The 21,310-nt window shown below is 36.9% G+C and overlaps 1 protein-coding gene across 2 annotated transcripts in view; it reads right to left on the reverse strand.

Annotated features, from left to right (window-relative positions):
• The window catches only part of RhoU (ras homolog family member U), a 97,500-nt gene that overhangs the window by 40,631 nt on the left and 35,559 nt on the right, over window positions 1–21,310 (reverse strand). For both annotated transcript variants that reach the window (XM_017617250.1, XM_017617249.1), the window contains exon 3: window positions 9,521–11,264. In XM_017617250.1, coding sequence (XP_017472739.1) covers window positions 9,521–10,885 — 1,365 coding nt within the window. In that variant the 5' untranslated portion in view covers window positions 10,886–11,264. The remainder of the gene's footprint in view (window positions 1–9,520; window positions 11,265–21,310) is intronic.

The following is a 21,310-nucleotide window of genomic DNA, read 5'->3' on the forward strand; positions in this document are numbered from 1 at the left end:
GGAGATACATATAACTGTTGTAGAATATGAGGATCAACTCCTGAAGGTATTTAGTAATCGTGCTATTACTTAATCCACCAATGGCTCCACACAGTTGCAACTCTCAATTTTGACGGACATTATGAGACGACACTATTCGATGGGTATAAACGACACATCTCAAGACAGACATCAAGAGACATCTCAACACTTTCCTTACTTTGTAAATACTTTGTAAAGAACTTTTTAAATACCTCTGCGGAGCTTTCTGGTATTGCCATCTATCGCCTAGAATACTCTGTACTTGCTATACAGCGTTTTTCGCTATAGCTTAGCAGTTACTTGTCGGAGTGGTATAAGAATGGAGTGAAGCTTTTCGAGCAAGTGTTCTCCTAACCATACCAAACCATATCCAACTTTGACCCCTATTGGAATTTTGAGAATGAGGTGGACATTATTTGTGAATTTCGTCGCAAAGCTGATGTCAGGAGGATAATTTTCAATAAAAAATTGCTGAAGAGAAAAAAAGCGAAATCTTATTCCACTGAAGATGATAGCGGACTGATGATGATAATCGTGAACTAGCACATGAAGGGGATGAAACAAATACAAAGGAAATAGAGAAAAAGGTTATGTTCTTCCTTAAGTCTCTCCGTCGGCCAAATAAGAAGCGGCAACGGAAGTCAAATGAAACAACAATCGCGGCCGGATTCTCGGTGAGTATCCGAAGCAAAGTAAAATTTCGCTTTGCAAGATCGGAAATAAGGGCTCGCAAAAGACCTCCTTTTTAAAATTTTTTCAACAGGGTCACTATAAAATTATTTTTTAGTGTATAAACTAAAATAGGAACACCATAGGTTTATCAAATAAGCGATTTTCTTTGTTAATGCACACAAAAGTTAAGCTCATGTAAATAATCTATGCGCTGCTATTAAAATTATTTCAGGCCAAACTTTTCTCAAAGCAACTCTCTTTAGAACATTAAAATAGTTTTCAATCCACCGCTTTTGAATTGGATTTGTCAAAAAATTGGCTGCGAATGTCAATGGTGAAGCACTATTGAAACGCTATTGAACAACTTCTTTTTACAACTTTAATTTATTGACGTCTAACTAAATAATAGAATCGGAGGAACAATGGAAAATATTTTAGATATTCATTCATACAAACAGACGTGCAGACGTATGTATATAGGTATGTATGTATGTATGTATTTAGATTGGCTTGAACACTGAAAAGCCGAACACGCAAGCAATTACGCAAACCTTTTTTTTATAACTAAACGAATGCCCTGCTGGAAAATTTTACGGGTTCGAAAACTTTTCATAGTTGAGAGGCGAAGTCAGACAATTATTTCTACATTTTTGTTTTTTAAAGCAAATAACAACGGTATAGCATGCCTGGCGTATTTTTAGGCAGGAAATTTATTGTATCTGGTACCGGAAAAAATTCGGAAAATTACTGAAAAATTTCTAAAGAGTGCCTAAAAATATTCCAAAAATTCCAAAAAAAAGTGTCTAAAAAGTTTCTGAGTAGAGGAGCACCTGCAAAGAGTTGACCTCACAAAGCCTTTGGTAACCGGGGCATAACGAGACAAACTAAAAAGTAGTCTTGATGAGGCCTCAATGCACATCAGAAACGATATGTCAATAGTTGTAAATATGGAAAGCGGAATAAAGCAGAAATTTAGACTCCTAAAGTACTCATAGGCACACCAGTTCCGAATCAGTTAGTATATTTCTTTACTGGATCGTTACTTTTGACTTACGATGGTGTATAATTATGGTGACCAGATTTCTGTGGATAAAACTCGGGATATTTCTGAAGCATCGCATCAAAACACTAATAAATTTAGATGGGCTACAAAACTGGAATTCAAGTTAAAATCATTTCATTAAAAAAAAACTTAACAAATAATTATGAAAACCTAAAAAAAAAATTACCAGAAAGCTAACGGCAATATAACGAGAGTTCCAGTTTGACAGAATAAAACAAAACCAAAGATCATAGAAACTTAGGATGCTGGCTATGTTTGTAGCTCCCCTTTATTCTGTTATTTGTGAAAACGAAAGTGCTGCCACGTTTGTACGATTTTTTATTTTTTTGGCCAGATTACAGGAAGACTCTTGTTAAATTAATAAAGAAAGCACTGATACTTATACGTCCCGACTTTTAAAAAATATTCAGCGGGACAATTTTCTCAAAATCGGTACTGTCCCACCAAAATCGCTACGAATGGTCACCGTATGTATAATTGCATGTGTTTGTGTTCGAAATTTACGCTCATTAAGAATAAATGCAGCACAATGCAATTGTTATTGTTAAATGCAATATTTATAAATGTAATTAGTGCTCGAAATCAGGCCAAATAAAACTGATATGTTTAAGCTAAAATCATATGGAAAGCACTTAAATGCTTATAGGAGAAAATTGCGCTTCTACTGAATTATTATTGTTTAGCAAATACTAACAAACAAACAAAAAACGAATAACCAACAAAACAATAAACGAAAATAATTTTTAAATTAAAAGTAGCTAACTTGTTGACCCAATTTGTGCGTTCGTGCATACCACTTACGTACATACTTACCTACTTATGTGCCCATTTATGTACGAGTACGTATGTATGTATGTACATATGAATGAAAGTTAAATTGAATGTGTATAAAATGTGCATAGAAAAGCACACAAGCTGCGCACTTTCGACAGCACTTCCTCAAGTGCCTTGCGCTCTCGAAAGTGTTCCACCGCAATGGGCGTTAAGTGCGTGTGGGCGTGCAGTGTGGCTATTGTGTTCTCCATGCCACAGCGTCATTTTGCTCATTCACTCTTCTAGGCCAACCGCAAAATTAAGTTGGAAATATACATATGTATGTATGCATATGTAGTGCGCGTTTGTGTGTGTAAGCACACGAAAATTTTCAAATATGCACGCATAGAAATGCAGACAGGTAAAATTTACTTGCATGCAGTACAAAAACAGTAGGTACTCAAACGTACCATTTCACTTCACACGAAGGTAATGCAAATGAAGCGCTTACGAATTACATATTTTTAACACCACAAAACAACAACCAAAATTTGCAACAACAACAACGGCAATTCAGTTTAACGCGGAATTTTAACACCTAAGCTTCAATGTTGTATTCCTCCAACTCCAACGATGGCCATTGTGGCAACACTGCAAGGTGGTACTGAGACCCAGAAATGTTGCGTTTGCATTGATGCGGCGTACATATGTAACTACAGTTGATAGTCACAACGTTTATGTGCTGTTACGGTTGCAGCAATTTTCAATATTTGTCTACAAACCATAAAGCAAAGTGTGTTTTATTTTGCTGCTTAATTAGGGAATTAAAGTAAATAGAATACAAGGATTAAGTGGCAATGTAAAACTTGTTGGTATTTACTTAGCAGCGAAATGGTTTGCAAACAAATTTTCCAAAGAGGATTTTGTTAACCAAATGTCTTTTGTTTATTTGTTCAAAATTATGTTTGCATAACTGCTCATAACTAATCCGTATTTAATGCGCCGAAATGGCTTAAAATTTGCTTACGCAATGTTGCTTTCATTTCGTTAATGAATAAAATATGTTTAAAATAAGTTTAAGTTCATTAGACATAAAATCGGAGCATAAGCTAGTCAGTTGATAGTGCATGGGTTCGTTTGAGAAAACAAATGGTCCGATAGGTGGCGCTGTAGTCTAGCTAATTTGAAATTTCGTATACATAAATAGATTTTGTTTGCATGAATTGTTTTATAAGAAACAAAGACTGTTAATAAGTCAGTGGCCTTTTTAATAGAACAATTTTTTCCCCGAAAAAACTTGTAATTACGCAATAATTTAATAATTTTTAATAGAAAATTTTTTTTCCGAAAAAACTACTAATTACGCAATATAGTCTACATTTAGCTCCATAAATTTAGCGTCGTTTTTTAAAGTAGCTTTTAATTTCTATCTGCCCTTTAATTTCAAAGAATTTACTTTACAAGCATATTCTGCATAAAATTTACACACACAAAAATTAAGATATTCGCGAAGCTGTGGACAAAATATAATAAAAATTAGTTTTTAGTTTTTTTTCTGAAAAAATTTTAAAAATTCAGTGCATAGTATTTAAAATAAAAATGTAGAAATCAAATGAAAAAGTAAATTCGGTAGAATGGTATGGAAAATTTCTTTTTTAAATTTTTTCTTGAATGTCTTTGAAAATTTCCAACATTTAGTTTAGAAAAATATGTATATCGTCACCTGAAATGAAAAAAACCGTAACAAATATCGTCGCTGAAATTTAAAAGGTCGTAACTAATAAAAAATTCAAAATTCAGTTTTTGATTGATACGATGGATTTCATCGAATTACAGCTCCCACATCATTTAACGAAAAAAATAAAAAAATTTAGTCAATACTTTTTGCATTTCAATTAGGATGTTATTGCGTCTTTTTGCATTTCAGTTGACGATATGTATGTATGTATATTAGGGCGGAGTAATTTAATTTCGAAAAAAGTGTATAGCATATTCGAATTCTTTTTGTTTGATTTTTTTTTTTGTTTTTGTCACATGGTGTTATTTACTGAATAAAAATAAAATTCTACACAATGAAAGCTACGACAGCGCATAATGCTTCCCAAAACGCTTGTTCACTTATGCAATCAATGAACTATCAAATATAATGAAAAAAACATACGACACCTTATTTACACAACCCATTGACAATACCAAGTTAATCGTGTAACTAGGCACCACAAAGCGAGTGTTTTACCTTGAATGATACGACCAGTCACGAACGGCCAAGTAAATAGTTGCCACCAAAATGCTAGAAACCAAACCAAACACAGTCAAGTATCTGACAGCAGTTTTGGTTATAATCTAAATGCGACTTGCTTTGGGCGGCATGTTGCACGCACACAAATAACTGCACATAAACACTTATGCAATCATAAATAGTAAACATGCTTTTGTGAAAGAATGCCCCGAAGGAAAAACTTAAAACCACATTAAGGTCAGAAATGGTACCAACTACAAAGAAAAGCGACAAAAAAGGTAATTAAAAATGTGAGATCTAGGAAGAACTGTTAGTTCTGGGTGCGCCAGAAAAATTTAATTGTAATTTTTTTAAAGCCCACATTTTTGGTTTTGTTATAAATAAGGAGTCAAATTAAAATAATTGCCATACAAACAGGTCTTTAATGTTTTTTTTTTTATTTCGTTAAATTCTTGTAGGGTTATTACGAGTGGTGTAAACTTGTTTTTCCCTTCTTGTGTACTGCTGCACCAATATATCTCCGTCACAACAACTGAAACTGTTTGCCCGCGAGCCTTAAGTAACTGTCAGCTGAGTGACTGACTAACTGTCGTTTAGCCACTTTTCACTCAACATAAAGCATCGTTCGCACACATGCACATTCATACAAACAGGCTGGTACTGAGTACTGAGTGCTCGAACCTGTTGACGCCTGCTTACTCGCAACAACCCACAGCCAGCCATCTCTCGGTGAAAATGTGTATCTATCTACACCAACTACTTTTAATGCCTAATTGACGTTCGTGGTAGCTCTACACACGCAACTGGTAATCGCGATGCTTCAGCTGTGTAGTAAATAGTAGTGCGAATACCGTGCACCACCTGCAACACTTTTGCGCATTTTAATGGCCTGCTTAACGGACGGGACATACATAACGGCGCTTGGAGGCAATAACTTTTGCAGCTGCTCTGGGCTATCTTTCACTTATTTGCAGTTAGTCTTAATGCTTCTACTTACTAAATATATGAAAATGTGGAAATACAAGTATAAAATGTTCGTGATAGTTGTATTTAGATGACTTTTTTGTTCGTAAATAAAGTGAAAAGTGCACGCCGTTAGCATTCTATCTCTGAGCCGAAAACATTCAAGAAATGTAAATTAAATGAAGAATCATCTTTAGTACGTTGAAGGGAGTGCAATAGTTACGGTTTTCATGGAAATGTCTGCTATGTAAGGCTTATTTGAAAGGTAATAGCAGTGGACAGCAAAGAGTCATAGCATTCGCGGTTCAGCACTCACGTCATTGCTTGCAGTTATTATAGCGAAGAAATAGTGAACTTCATTGGTCAGCCTTAAAATCCAATGGGGAATTGCTCTCGCTGCTGTGAACTGAGGTGACGATTGAGCAGTAAAGTTCTCCCTCAACGTACCAAAACCAAACTATATGAGTCGTTCATGGCCATAAGGTGCAGAAGCATAGATAATGACCCGGTTCGCCCGTCCTTGGAATATTCGACACCAAGATTTAGTGGCCCTTACGCTTTGGCGAACATCCTAAGGCGAACATCCTAAGCAATGGAACGATGAGCTGTTAGAGTTTTTCAATACATCGACTTTGCATTCGAATGGCCACAGACGCTTCAGCCGAAAACGCAGGCGATAGGTGGAGAAGGATTGGGCTTCACTTCGCATTCCCACTCGACACTAAATGGAAAGTCAAACAACAATTTCAAGGAAAAGTATTTTTTTAATTAGTTAGACTAGTTATGGGCACTACATTTACATTCTGAATGATGCCCAGTTAAGATCAGGAATTAGCCAATATACTCAATCTGCTGAATAGTTTACAAATATGGAAATGGTTTTTGATTTTGGCCTACTTATGTAGATAACCAGGGGCTGGATCAAGGCTTTAGGCGTTTTTAGTCGCGAACGGAGTTTACTGAGGCTTTACCTAGCGTATGGTGGATATCTGCCGGGTAGACATACCCGTAACTCTGCAACTAGTGGAAATCAACTATGAACACAAATCAAAGAAAAAACCTGCAGGGGCCGACCCTCCTAAAGATTCGGAAGGCCCTTGTACCAAGATACGAGGATCAATAATGAAGCCGGACCAGGGTTATATAGATAACCCAATACAAGATGGCGCCAAGGCTAAGGTAAGGACACCGTATCGGGTACTAAAGGCACAAGCGGAGCCTAACCTGATATTCTCACTGCAGCTAAGTGGAATGTCGAAGCAGGTGAGCGAGCCCACGAGGTTCATCTCCAACAACCCCGCCTTCACCAGGTCGGAAGTGCGAGTAGATCTGGTTATGGTTGGTTTTCGCCAAAAAAAAAATATCATCCCACAACACCCTACGAAGGCACACCACTGTACCTGGGCTGTGTGCTAAGCAGCTGAAGAGAACGTAGGCGAAATCAAGGCAAATATAAAATGGCTGCAGGCCACGACAAGCAAGCAAAATAGGTCCACGAATGCTTTACAAAAGCTTTCACATCAGATCACAACACTCGGGCCTTTCTTGTGCAGAGGTTGCGAAGGAGAAAATCCTCAGCCTCAGACTGGCTGCACCACGAACTGGTTCAAAGAGGAGTAGGGATTCTGAAATTTCTGCACTATCGCAAAGAGAGCAACTTGTAGGCCTAAACATGCTGGAGAAAAGCAGCAGCCACGCGAGCCTAACCTTTACTAATTAAGACACTTATAACGCTGAGCTATAAAAGCAAATTTAAAGCTCTCAAAACCCTAAGAAGCATTCTCCAACATCTATAAGTGATACTCTTTCAGCAGTCCGGGTACGGTATCATGTAGTGCTAGCTGATCGGACTAAAACTTGTCGAAGTGACATCACTTTGTATTTAAGTAAGTTAACTTATATTAAAAATTGGTAAATAGTTACAACACCTTACTCCTCTTGGTTAGTCCTGCATGAATGACACTCAGTTATCAGCCATCCGAGCAATTAACGGCTGTGCTCACCTTGTCACCCTCACCCCACTAAGTATGTAGGACGTCAGTTACGCACGTTTGACTCCATTTTACCGCGCGTTGTTAAAACATAAATTAAGCTAATGAAGTGCTTGCCGACTGCCACAGTTTCTTCTCGACTTCAACTCAAGCTTCTTAAACATCAATTCCACTTTAAATTTCCTTCTGCTTCTGGCATCAAATTGTTTCTTTTTCCTATTCTTAAAACGCGCCAGCTAATTTTTTGTTAGTAATTTTATTACTTGTTTTTTCTTTTACTTTTCATTAGTTCACTTTAATTACACTTGACTTGCTTAATTGGTGAAAGTCTTCCGCATTTCTTCTTTTCTTTTCATCATTCATTGTCTTTCGCTATCCGCCTCTTGCATACCCATTCTAATCATTTCTATTCCTTAAATGCGTATACAAATAAGTTTAACGCCAATTACCCACAGATAGACAAACAGCTTTGTGGTAATTAACATTGAAAAACGAGTGTGGTTGTTGTTGTTGCCTCACTCGCTTTGTTAGAGGTTTTCAGTTGCTTTTGCTTTTGGCAGCAGCCGCAGGACCTATGCATGTACATATGTATGTATGCTAGCTTTTGGCATGCCTGTTGCACATTTTGTATGGCTGTATGTATGTACATACAATATCGAATACATACAAAGTCAATCAGTACGCACGAAACTCTGAACTCGAATATGAAAAAGGAGATATATGTACTTGGCTTAATCACAGTTTAAAGTTGATTTATACTGTACCTTAAATTCAATGCTTCGTGAAATCGTCTATATGTATTTTTAAATTAACGTGCATCAATTTTTGAAAGAAAAAAAAGCGATAAGCTAGATGTAAATTGTGCTTGCAGAAGGAATTTTTTTTTGTTCCAAAGCATGGCTGGATTTATATGTACCATACACATGCTATTTCAAGACTTCCTGGTACAACATTCAAAGTGAAGATCGTATTAAAACATTTCGATTAGATGGAGCTTTTTCTATTCATGTAAAAGCTTATTGAAAGTCTATTGATGCTTTAAAAAGCTTCTCCTACAGAATATGCTTTGGCCCTGGTTAAAAAAACTACATCCCTTCTGCCTGAAAGCTTTTTCTTACGTACAAATAGAAAACGTGCAGAGCTTTTTAAAGCTGTGTTTAAATCGGTGATGGGCATCGCCTTGCTCGCGGGTAAAGTTCTTTATGCTTTCTATCAGAGCTGGGCGATAATGATTGCGATTACTAAACGACTAGGATTGCAGTAATCCCAACAAGCTAAAAAGACAAGATTACGATTACAGTGATCCTTCATCGAACGAACTTAGATTACGATTACGGTAATCGTAATTTTAAAAGAGTTAAAAGTTTAAGATTACTCAAAATATTGTAATTAGAAAAATTTTAAATTATTGTAATCATTCATCGAACGAACTTAGATTACGATTACAGTAATTGTAATTTAAAAAAAAAAAAACGTAAGCGACATTTAAAAAATTTCTTTGTGCATAAAAGCTCCGCGAAACGAAAATTATAGAGCAAAAAAATTCGGTTACGGTTTTTGGCGGTTAAGGCTTGATATATATGCATATACATATATGAGGGAGACACGCTAATATTCACATACATATTGTACTGCTTTCGCCTCCTTTGAAACTCCATACTGGTTTCGGTTGAAGCCTTGAAAATCTTGTGGTCACAATTCAGTAACTTGAAGCTCGAATTGGCATCATTAATTAATCCTCTCCCTGCATGGGATCCTTATGCTTCTAACCATATAAAACCCAATACCTTATACATACACATACACATATGCACTTACCATAGTCGCATGGCCATTGTTGAATGGCGAGTATTTGTCTGCCACATCTATCACAGAGTCCGTCGAGTTGGTCACCGCAGTGGCTGAACTACTCAAATCTCGCTTTTGTTGCTGTTCCTCGTGCTGCTGCTGCACAATGCCGTTGCTTGGCTGTTGTTGGTGTTCGTGCTGAAATCGTTCATGCGGCACACCGCCAAATATGAATGGACCACCAACATCGTCACCGCCAGCGGCCACTGTAGGTAACAACGAAGTCTTCGCTGATGATGCCAGCGATTGTGGCCCGGCAAATGTGGCATTGCGGCGTGTACAAAAATCATCTTCAAAGCGTGACGATTTGCCCATGTAATGGCTAGGCGACGTATTACTAATGGTGGTCAGTAGACAATTGCTGCCACCGCTATTACTGCCGCTGCCACTAACACTAACATTGCCACTACCACTACCGCTACCACTACCGCTGCCGCTACCGTTGCCGCTACCGTTGCAGGCGTTGCGCCCATAATAAGAGTAATCCCTCTCATTGAAGCAATTTCCCATTTCTTGTTGTTGATAATGACTTGAGTGCTGCTGCTGCTGTTGTTGTTGCTGTTGTTGTTGTGTTTGCTGATGTTGAACTGTACTATTTTTGTCATACAAAGGCAACTGTCGTTGCTGTTCCCCTTGCCGTGGCAACGTATCGAATACGAAGTCATTAGACTTGGCGGTGGGCGAGGGCGGACTGCCGTAGGGGTAACCAATGTGGGGACTGCTGCGCAAATGCTCCGTGTATTGCTGTGACAATATATCGAAATCGTTAAAGCCGTGCAATCCCTTGGCGCTATCACGTTTCTGTTGTTGCACGTACGGCGAGATATACGATTTCTGTTGCAAGTGTGGTTTTCCTTGTTGCTGTTGCTGTTGCTGTAGCTGCTGCAAGTGACGTTGCGGTTGATTAATGCCAGTCGACTTCTTGTTTTTCTTTGTTACATTGTTGCTTAACAACATTTTTGGCGGCTTCCTTTCGCCCAGCAGCGGACGCTGTGAATTGTTGCATGAATGACCGCGCTGCGTCATAATACCACTGGCGGCTGTTGCATTCGAATATAGCGACATGTTGTCATCATCATACAAGTCATCGCCATTCATATCGCCAGCTATGTAAGGATTATAGGGTAGCGACGACGACGATTGTTGCTGTTGTAGCTGGTGGTGCGGCGACTGATGTTGTTGCAGATATTGCAAGTGTTGTTGTTGTTGCTGATGATGATGATGATGGTGGAAGCTACCACCGATGGCAGCGGGTACTATGGGCGGTGATGGCGGCGCCGTGCTCGTTGGCATGGAAGCGGCGCTACTGAAAAAATTCGTCAGCTTAACAGTCATGTTGCCGCCACAAGGAAGCGCAATGCGTGAGGGGGAGGGGAGTCGTCGTAGGCGTTGCAGTTGTTTGGCGGAATGCTCTGAACACAGCTACACTGTGAGACTGTAAGACTGTTGCGGGCACGTTTTCAATTAAAATCACTGTAGCACAGTTGAAAAGAATAATAATAATTGCAATTGCAAATGGCTGGCGGACGAGTCGGTGTTATGTCGCGATGACTCTACTGCCCTCCTCTTCCTTTGCTCTCTATGTAATTGTGATACGGAATTAAGTCGAGTTGACAGCGTTTCCTTTGTAGTCAACATCAGCGGATGGCTTTACGAGCGTCGATGTTGTTGTTGTTGCGAGTTGCACGTTCAAAGCAGGTACTGCCGCTGACAGCTGTTGCAAAATATAAAAAATATGAAGAGAAATTGTGAATAAGGTGTAGAATAACATGAATAAGGAATATAAAATATTTTTTCAATTGAAATGATCAAAGGTGCAAGCGACGTACCAATAAAAGAGAAAAAAGACTACGCAAAAAAGAAATAAGGAAGTTAGAAACGGAAGCGCAAACCTAAGATTGATATTCATTAGACCGGGTCGGCACTCATAGAAAACCAAACCTGACTATTGTGTACTAGCTAAGTTAAAGGCATAAGTTTGTGTTAATAAATATTATTAAGGTCATTCCTTGTCAAATTTGGTTTGGAGATAAGCTGATTTCGACGCTGTGTCATATACTGTGTCTTCAGAAAGGAAAACTGTCACTGAAGAGGCACAGTGCCGAAACCGGTCTTTCTCCAAGTTAGCCAACATAAATAATATTGAATGACAATATTTTTTTTTTTTTTGCTTGGCAGATCCAGCCTAGTGTTGACACTCATTAGAGAAGCAAAGTGAATAAAAAGCAGAAAAAACAGGTCGAATATAAAAGAATTGGGAAGGTAAATATACATATATTTCTTAAGCCCGTTTTTACAGTGACGAATTAACTCTCATTCGGTAGTTAGCTATATGTTTTCAGTACAAAAATTCAAAGTTAACTGCCGAAATTGACTGAACCGCCCACTGTGAAAATGGCACTTAGGCACTGAAAATTACTATGCATTTGATTAAGTCAATTTTACGAATTTTTAGAGATTTATCTGAACTAGTTTAAACATCAGTATTTGAGTAAAAGGTAAAGAATAATCATCGCTATATCAGGTAAAAAAAAAAAAACTAATTAAAAAAGAACAAAAGATATTCTTTCCTCATTAGATCTTAACTTCTATCGATGTGAACTTAGTTGTCTGAGAAAGAAAAAATACAGTGAGCGTCAAAAATATATATACGCTGACGTTTTGACGATTTGATTTATCTACATTTTCCATACTAACTTTCTTCTATTTTTTCATAAAAATATAATTCATTCAACAGCATATATCAAAGGAATAAATTTTTTTTAATTTCATGCAGGAAACTTCTATCGAAATTTTCAATTTTTCAATATTATTTCTTAGAAAAATTTTTAGTGTGCACTTTTATAGCCCATTAAAATGGCACATTTTTTCTTGTTTTATATAAAGGAAGGTACGCAACAGCGTCAGCGAAAAAAAATCTCAAAAGTCAATGGTAGTTTTTGGCGACCTAAAATTTTTTGCCTTATTTTACTTATTTAATGGGCTACAAAAAACTGCATACTGAAAATTCTCGAAATAAAAAATTTTTAATTTCGATGAAAATTTCTTGCTGTTGAAAGAACTACATATAATTTTATAAATGAATTAGAACAATTTTAGAAGGGAAATATAAATAAATAAAATCGTCAGGGTGTACTAGACATATGTTTGATCGTTTTGTAGATCTAAATACAAAATATAATCCCTATACGCTAAAAGGGTAAAAGAAACAGACATATTTGAGCTATGGCTGAGTGGTTAGAGGTGCGTGCTACCACTCCGTAGGTGCTGGGTTCGATCTATAGTCCGAGCAACATCTAAATTAAAAAAAGTTTTTCGAACAGCGGTCGCCCATCGGCAGGCAATGGCAAACCTCCGAGTGTTTTCTGCCTTGAAAAAGGTTCTCATAAAACCACTAACCGTTCGGAGGCGGCATAAAAATGTCCATTTGTGTTATAACAAAAAGATGCACATCAAAAATTGGAGGAGAAGCTCGGCCAAGCACTTAGCAAAAGTGTAAGCGCCAAAATATTATTATTAAAATTATTTATTTATTTATTTATTTATAGTATAATATTAGTCAAATGAACAATATATTCTTACTGACTACTGAACAGGTTTAATTAAAAACTAGTAAAGTAGTTAGAGGGTACGTACAGTTGCAAGGGATCAAGATTTCGAACATTATTTAACTCTAAGAGGGCTCTTGAGAGTGGAGCAAATTTAGCGTAATTATGCTTAGAAAACTCTAAAATTAAATATTTCTGCATCATTTGGATGCATCTAAGACAAATCTGCGGAATCCACGGCGTTTAACCAGAACTGTAAAGTTCGAACCCAACACTTTGACGACGACTTGAGATCCATTTGGTAATTTTCGAATTTCGTGGTTGTGATATTCAACGATCGCGACTTCGTCTCGTTAAACCCCAGCAAACCTGAGAGTACGGTCGCATGTATTGCCATTAAGTATAATTTTTACAATGGAGAGTTAACTCGCATTCAGAAGTTAACTTTAAATAACAATTGGACAGCGGCTCTGACTGGAGACTCTGCCAACTTGATTACGCATAAACAAAGACAACAGCAAAAAAACTTTGAGCGGTTACGGACGCCGAACTCGACACTCAAAGCCAGCTCTGAAGACGACATCCCCAACGCGTAGATGAAATTGTCTCTTAACAAGGGAAGAGAGTCCCCTTCACGGCCGTAATTCCAGGCGTTGGCATGTGAACTATCACTTAAGGCCCCTGCTATCAATCCAGCATGTAGTTACCAGAAGAATCATACCTGATGGAACTGTCAGTACCAGTAAGGGAAACTGTATAGCCGAGGAGTAGTCTTGAAACGATATCACCAAACAGGAATGATATCAACGAGGTGGGAGCGCCACACACCAACTTCGGTGCACTTTTGAACAGGCAAGCGCAAATCCTTCTGGCACATAATAGATCGGCGCGGTCAGAGAAACTCCTTTTTTATTTATTTATTTGTTTTACGGATGAAATCGTCCGTTAACCACCTACCACACCATTGACCGAGTGACGCATCTGCAGAGCGGCAGCTAGCTCATGAGACCTGAAACTGGTGATCTTTCAATTTTTGGCTTAGCAGATTTACCTACCAAAACAACCGAAAGAGAAACCTGATACAAGAAGTTATAACTTTTATTTAAGCTGCTCCTACCTATCTTGGCTAACAAATCTTTTTTCACTATTCTCTTTATGAGAACTTTACGCGATTTATCGAGGAAAAAGGCGCCGTAGAGAGCTTTTAGATACTAAGTTGTCTCACGCATCAAGATCCCGTTGGTGCGGCAAATATCGTCGAAATAAAGTAAAGTAAAAAAATACAAAAAGATCTTCTCTTTTCACATTTGTCAAGTATCGCCAATTTTCCCGCGTGTATTTTCAATCATCAGCAGTGTACGAGTTTAATAAAAAATAATAATAATAATGCAAAAGTAACTTAATACAAAGCGGATATTATTCAGACTATCCTTTGTCATACATTTCACATCCTTCTTATTTTTCATGCTCCCTCTTCATCACTTACTTGCACTTACTTGCAGTTGATTGCACTTTGCTTGCCATACTTGTTGCTCTTGCAGCGTTGTCACTGCATTATACTGCAGCCCTGCCATTTCGTAGGCGGATAGCGAATATCAATTTCTTTCATATTTTGCCTCGCTGCTCTTAAACTCTTCTATTTTTATTTGACTCTTTTTTTTTATATGTACTCGTTTTTTGTATGCATTGAACTCGCGTGTGCCTGTGCGTGCTGGCACTGGCATAGCCGGCGCGCAAAGTGATTTGTGGCAAGTTGAAGGTGAATGACAGACAGAGTAAGGCAGTGCGACAAGCGTGCGCGAGCGCATAAATTATTAGCGGAAGTTGTCGGAACGGATATGAATGGAGTTTTATATACTTTTTTTTTCATACATATTACATGAAAGAAGATTTTAAAATTAGTATGTTCGAAACGAAATGTTGCTGCTGCTGCTGTTGTTATCTAGAATACCTGGAATACGAGTACAAACGTAAATTCATAAAAAGAAAAATATTACTTCTACAATTTTTAAATTATGAAACCAACAACAAAGGTGAAAGGGGAAGTCTTGAGTGCAAGTAGATGTTTTTATTTTATTTTCTACGATCTTCTTTGGGTTGAGTTTCAACAGCTGCATCAACAAAATCAGATGCTCTTTTGTTTTATCATAATGACCGGATAGATTTTTAAATTATCTGCGTACATAAAGAGTTTTGAAAATAAGAAACTCGAGCTTATATCCTTAATGAAAGTTAAGTTAAGTTTCCGATTGCAACTCTGCACGACCTTTCTCAAAGTTAAGATCTTAACCATAAGTTTATTGTTCAAGATTTTATGCGAAAATTGCCTCCTGATAGAGATAGTATTGCGGAAAAGTGAGTCGAATTTTCATTACGGACCGAGCTCGGGTCAGCCCGCAAGAGGGTTCCGCACTTTTACGTACTGTGATAGCTTCGTTTTTTGTTAGGTGCTCCGCCGGTTCGTTGCCATCATAGCGCTCATGTCCCGACTCCCAACCCAGTAATATACTTTCCTTGGCATTTCAGCTACTGAAACTGTCTTACACCAATTTTGATGTTATTGATTGGAATCTCAGCAAGACAACCCGACTGTTCGCCACAATGCAAATGTTTTAGAATCTGCCTCTCTTATGCGATATTCTGCGCTACATATTTCTATTGCGAGAAACCCCGCTTAGAAACTGGCGGGACTGGGTTTTGGTCGATTATAAGGCTTTGTGTAAGAGTTTACCGCACTCCAGAGTGCTCGATCTGGAATTCATATGTCAAAATTTCTAGATATTACTAGTTTTTGAACTATTGCTTACATAGTGAAACGGTTGTGACGTTGTTTTCTGAATTTCTGTTTGTTTTTTAATAGATATGTGTACCTTGCTTTGAAATGCAACGCGTTGTACGCTGGGTTTTTCTCACTTTAAATTTATGTATTACATCTATTGAAAATATTTGGTAATATAATTAACTACTATATTTCAGTTATTAAAAAAAAATTAGGTATAGCTTCAATTATTAATAATATTGAGACGGCAATTGCCCTAGGCACGCCCTTTTAACTTTCTTTTACTATAATAGGTGGCTTCACGCAGATGCAATGAACTTTTCAGTAAAATACCGTATTTCTTATTTAGAGATCTTTCTTTCCCAAATTACTTCAAACAATTTTTCTTTAGACCTCGCTCTCATGACCTCATACATTCATATATTAATTTTAATTAGTTTTTGCCTTTCTCATGATTTTGAATATTACAAATGAAATAAAGACAACAAGCTTAATCCATGAAACTGACATGAAAATTACCAAAATTCTACCAAAGCTCAAAGCCTGTCTGCAAGAATGTCGAATTGTTATTACTTTAGGCAGTCACACAACAACGCTTGCACACACACCTGTCGCTACATACATACATACATACATACAAACAAAATAAATAACACTCGTATGTCCAAGCAAATAACTCAAGTTTTGTAGCAAAATATAAATACATATGTTTTACCTTTCGAGTTGTCTACAATTACATACATACATACTATGTCGTAGCAAAGTCACGAACCACACAGCCTACCTCCGCCGCTGTGCAACAATATTATCAACATTAAAGACCATAAAGCCAACAATGCCGATATGCACAAATGTGCATAGTAAATATGTATGTAAGTGTGCACGAGTATGCACATTAGGGTGGTCCAAAAGTGCATGAGCACAAGTAAAATCGGAATTTGTAAGCTCTCAGCCCCTAGGATTGTTACAAAATCCAACACAATTTTTTTTTTTTACCACCCTAATGTACATATGTGACGCAAAGTTAAAGGCAAAGTTAAGTAGAGGACGAGCAGAAGTGACGCAGAAGCAACAACATTGACCAATTTGCACTCGAGGGCTTTGCTTTGTGAGTCAGTTTAGTTACCGGCAGAATAGAAGCAACACAGCAGAGATAGTCAACAACAAATCACCAGCTATTGCAGCTAGAATGCAAGTTCAAAAAAGTTTCCCATGCACATAGCTACAACACATACATAAATGTGCATATAAATGCTTTTTTGTTTGTATGTATTCTTATTTTTGCTACGAGTATTGCATTGCGTGGCTTTTGTTTTATAACTTTTTGCATTTAGAGAATTGTTGTTTATTATTCTTGCGCATACATACTTACAAAGACTCACATACACCCTGCAAAAATCGCGACTACTCAATGCACGCATGTAAAGAGTACTCCATAAAGGTCAAGGTGGACTCCAAAATTATTCGAAATGCAGAAAAATAATCAGTGCGTGTAGTCCCTACGCGCGGAAGAAGTGAAACTTAATAGAGGAAATTCTTCATCTTCATCTTCATCTTCATCTTCATCTTCATCTTCATCTTCATCTTCATCTTCATCTTCATCTTCATCTTCATCTTCATCTTCATCTTCATCTTCATCTTATCTTTATATTTGTTTTTGATTATATTCTTGTCTTTGCATTAGTCTTTTCCCGCCCAATTGGCGTTTAACGAAGCTATTCGTTTTCTATACCCGTCATATGCTACCTGCACCGTGGCGTTAAATATTTATCGCAAACATAACGGAGCTATAATAATAAGATTTGCTTCAATAATTTGAGTTTAACTTTTTAAACAGGTGGCCACCCTCTTCCGGCACCTCAAAAATATTTTAATTGTGTTTCTGTAAGCTCTTTCTGTACTGTATAGTATTTTAAGCGTAATACTTTTGTATAATATAACTAAATTTTACTTTTGAAACAGGTGGCAACCCTCCTACATTTAGCTAGAAAATACAACTTATTCAAAACCATTTCTTTTGATACCCATATTGGGATAATTCGTTTAATTTAATAAATAATTTGAATTTGATTTTCGTATATATGGCAACCCTTTAAAAGTCTAAAACCACACTGCACATCTGCAGGTCAAGCCCTTTCATGTGACACCTCATTTTTAAAAATCGAACGAACGATACAGATTTTATGACGTGGTGTTAAATATTTAACGCAACTATCTACAAACTCGATTAAGAAGTTTCACTTCAAAAATCTGGTCCAATTAACATTGCGATGTGCCTGGGGCCGAACCATATACTACTCCAGCTCTGCACGAGCAATCGATCGGATAACAATAAGCTGGTACAGAGACAAGAGTTGGCCCACCACTGCATTACATGGGAGTATATGGTAAGTACTCCAATATGGCACAAATGAACCACATGGTCCAATGATTTTTGCAAAGTAAATATGCACACACATATACATATGTACATACATATGTGTTATTTTAATTGTGGCTTGACTGTTGCATAGTTTTTGAGTTTGACTGAGGATTTCTGTTTAATTTTCGACTTTACTTGTCTGTCGGTGTTCCATCAGCATTTTTCATTTTTATTGCTCAAAGTCGTAGGGTTGTAGTAGCTTTTTGTTTTTCAGCTTTTGGTTTTTTTATTGTCATACACACACACACACACATATATATATATATATATATAAGTACATATAAATTCTTGTAAAGTTAAGCCACTGTTGGTTAAGTCTATGTGAATATTCGCATGCAACCAACTCCATTGCGATGCAATTATTTCTGAGTTGGTTGTTATTGCTTTTTGCCAGACTGCAATTATTTCCCTACACTTCTTTCCCATGTGTATTTGTTTCTCTTCACCTCTTGTTTTCAAAGTACTATGTAGTTAGTTTATTTCTTGTTAGTTTTTTTTTTTATTTCTGCCTTTTCGTACTTTTGAGTGTTTGTTGAATTGGAACGCCCTACAAAATACAATACGCGTTTAAGCAGCTATCGGTGACGTTTACAAGAAAACTATAAACAGAAAAACACAGAAATGCGTGGTGTGGCAATCAAACGAAACCCAGTGAGCTTTTGGCGGAAAGAAGACGCTAAATAGGATTTTTAGCATGAAATAATTTATATGCGGCCTCACTTGAGTGTTGCAAAATGTATCAGAAAGTCGAAGGCATTTTTCCAGTATTGAAATCACCTTAAGAGGATTTAGTATTCAAGAGGATTTTCGAAACTAAATCGGCATACCGTTGTAATCTGCTCAAAAAGTATTGACTCGAAGACACGTATACATACATAAATATAATGAGAAACCGATTGAGGGAGTTCCAAATCCAGTTTCGAGCAAAAGCGCTGAATTCGGTTCAGAGTAAAATACATTGAAGATGTGCTGAGATAGGGCGTTCTTGAAAAGTTTTCTGAGTTAGGGCGTTTTCGAACTAGCTACCGAGATATTGTAGGTCAATCTTTTACTCAATACCGATATCCCGTCTGCATGGCAACACATTGCGTGTGATTATCTTAACTCCCTTTGGAGGAAACGGTACGCCCCACAATGCTCTTAAACTGAATGATGTTGGACGATTTGGTGAGATTTTCAAGAGATTCGGCGTGCCTGATTTTTGAATTTTGATTTGTATACTATTTATAAATGAAACTGTTTAGTGCGAAATGAAGAGGAATTAAAAAAACTTGATTTTCCTGTTCCTGCTAATGAGGGTATATAATACAAACTAGTTGAGAGCAATTAAGGGGTTGCCCCAAAATGAAAAAATACACAAGAAAAATTTTAAATGTTATAAAAAAAATTACACCCAACGAAAACTTGTTTGTTTTAATTTTTAGAAAAATTTTAGTAGTTATGGCCTATTTTTTTTTTCTTTTCTTTTGTTACAAGAAAGTGCAAGTTTCAAGCATTAAAAAAGAAATCGCGTTCATTTTAAACAAATGTTTTGCTTACATTTCGTGCACACTTTACCATAGAGTTATTTTTTTTTGCGTGTAAGTTTTACTACGCCTGCATTAGCATAGGTATGTATAAATGTATAGTCGTGCGACCGGTTAGTTTTCATAGCAAGTTCACCTGGTGTACCAATTTCAGTGGTGATCAAACGTAGTGCGGTTGGTCCTGCAGGTTTTTTCTGCTTAAAAGCTGTTTTTTCACAAAACACTTCACGTTTTTTCGCAACTTTTTTTTGTGTGTGCTAAGTATTACAGAAGTGCGGATATCGTCGTTGGACAAAGTGTATGGCATAATAAATTTCACCAGGCAAGCGTACTTACTTACTTACCGTTGTTGCCTCTGAAGAAAAATGTTTTCTTTGTTTTTAGCTTTCTTAAGTGCATTTTAATGACACGAACGTGACAGGAAGGCACACAAAGGCATATCATCATTTATCTGTACATACATATGTATATGTATGTGTTCCAATGAACAGAGTATAATAAAAAATTTGCCCTGCGGGCTAATGGCTGCAACAGCAAGGTGTGCCCAAGGGCTCTTTTAATGCATTTTAGGTTGATAGCTAAAACTTGCAGTAAAAGTAGTAGTAGCAGTGCACTAAAATACAGTTAAAGTTTTTAAGCCAAAATTTAGCTTTTACTATACAAAAATATTGTGATGACGTAATGAGTAGTTGCACATTTTAAATAACGGCATATTTTTACTTATTGATAAAAATGCATACGTACATAGGTATGTCCATATACAAATGTATATTCACTATACATACATACATATAAATAATCTCACAAATTTGCCTGCCCAACTTACTGATTAATATGCACCGTCTAGTGCCTACCTACTGAGCGTACGTCCGTCCTCATTATCATTTTCCGTTACATTCAATTTAATTAGCTATGTATAATAAAATACTATACTAGCATTAAAAAATAATGAAATGCCTACTAACACGCAACCAAAACAACCTTAACCCTTTTAATCATCGAAAAGTTGACCTGTTTTGCTTTGAAAGCACAGTGCATTTGGCTGTCTTATTTACGCAATTCTCAATTCCCTCCTCTCTGTGCGCAGAAAAACAAAGAGTCTATACACATACATTGGAACACAAGTTTTATAGGCACTGTTGATTAAAAAAAAAAAAAACGTGTTTCAAATCGCACACACATCTGTACTGACGCGCTAAAGCACTCAACATCCCTGCAGGAAATCTTATACTAATGAAACGCAGACTAGTGGTATAGAGCTGTAGTGACTTTAAATTCGAATCGGTTTCTGAGAGCGCTGGCTCTTTTAAATTTTGTATCGCCAAAAGTTTCAACATCCTACATTTCTATAGTAATTTAACTATTTTTTAATTTCTTTTTGCAGGCAGTATGTGTTGTGTTTTTGGTTACGGCGTGTTGGTTTTTGGTCAGTGTATTTGTGTGTTTATAACATATTCTAAAAGTAATATAAGAAATTCTAATAGA

This window comes from Rhagoletis zephyria, unplaced genomic scaffold, assembly GCF_001687245.7.
Source record: "Rhagoletis zephyria isolate East Lansing unplaced genomic scaffold, Rhagoletis_zephyria_1.1 Rzeph_scaffold_01374, whole genome shotgun sequence".
NCBI classification, from domain to species: Eukaryota; Metazoa; Arthropoda; class Insecta; order Diptera; family Tephritidae; genus Rhagoletis; species Rhagoletis zephyria.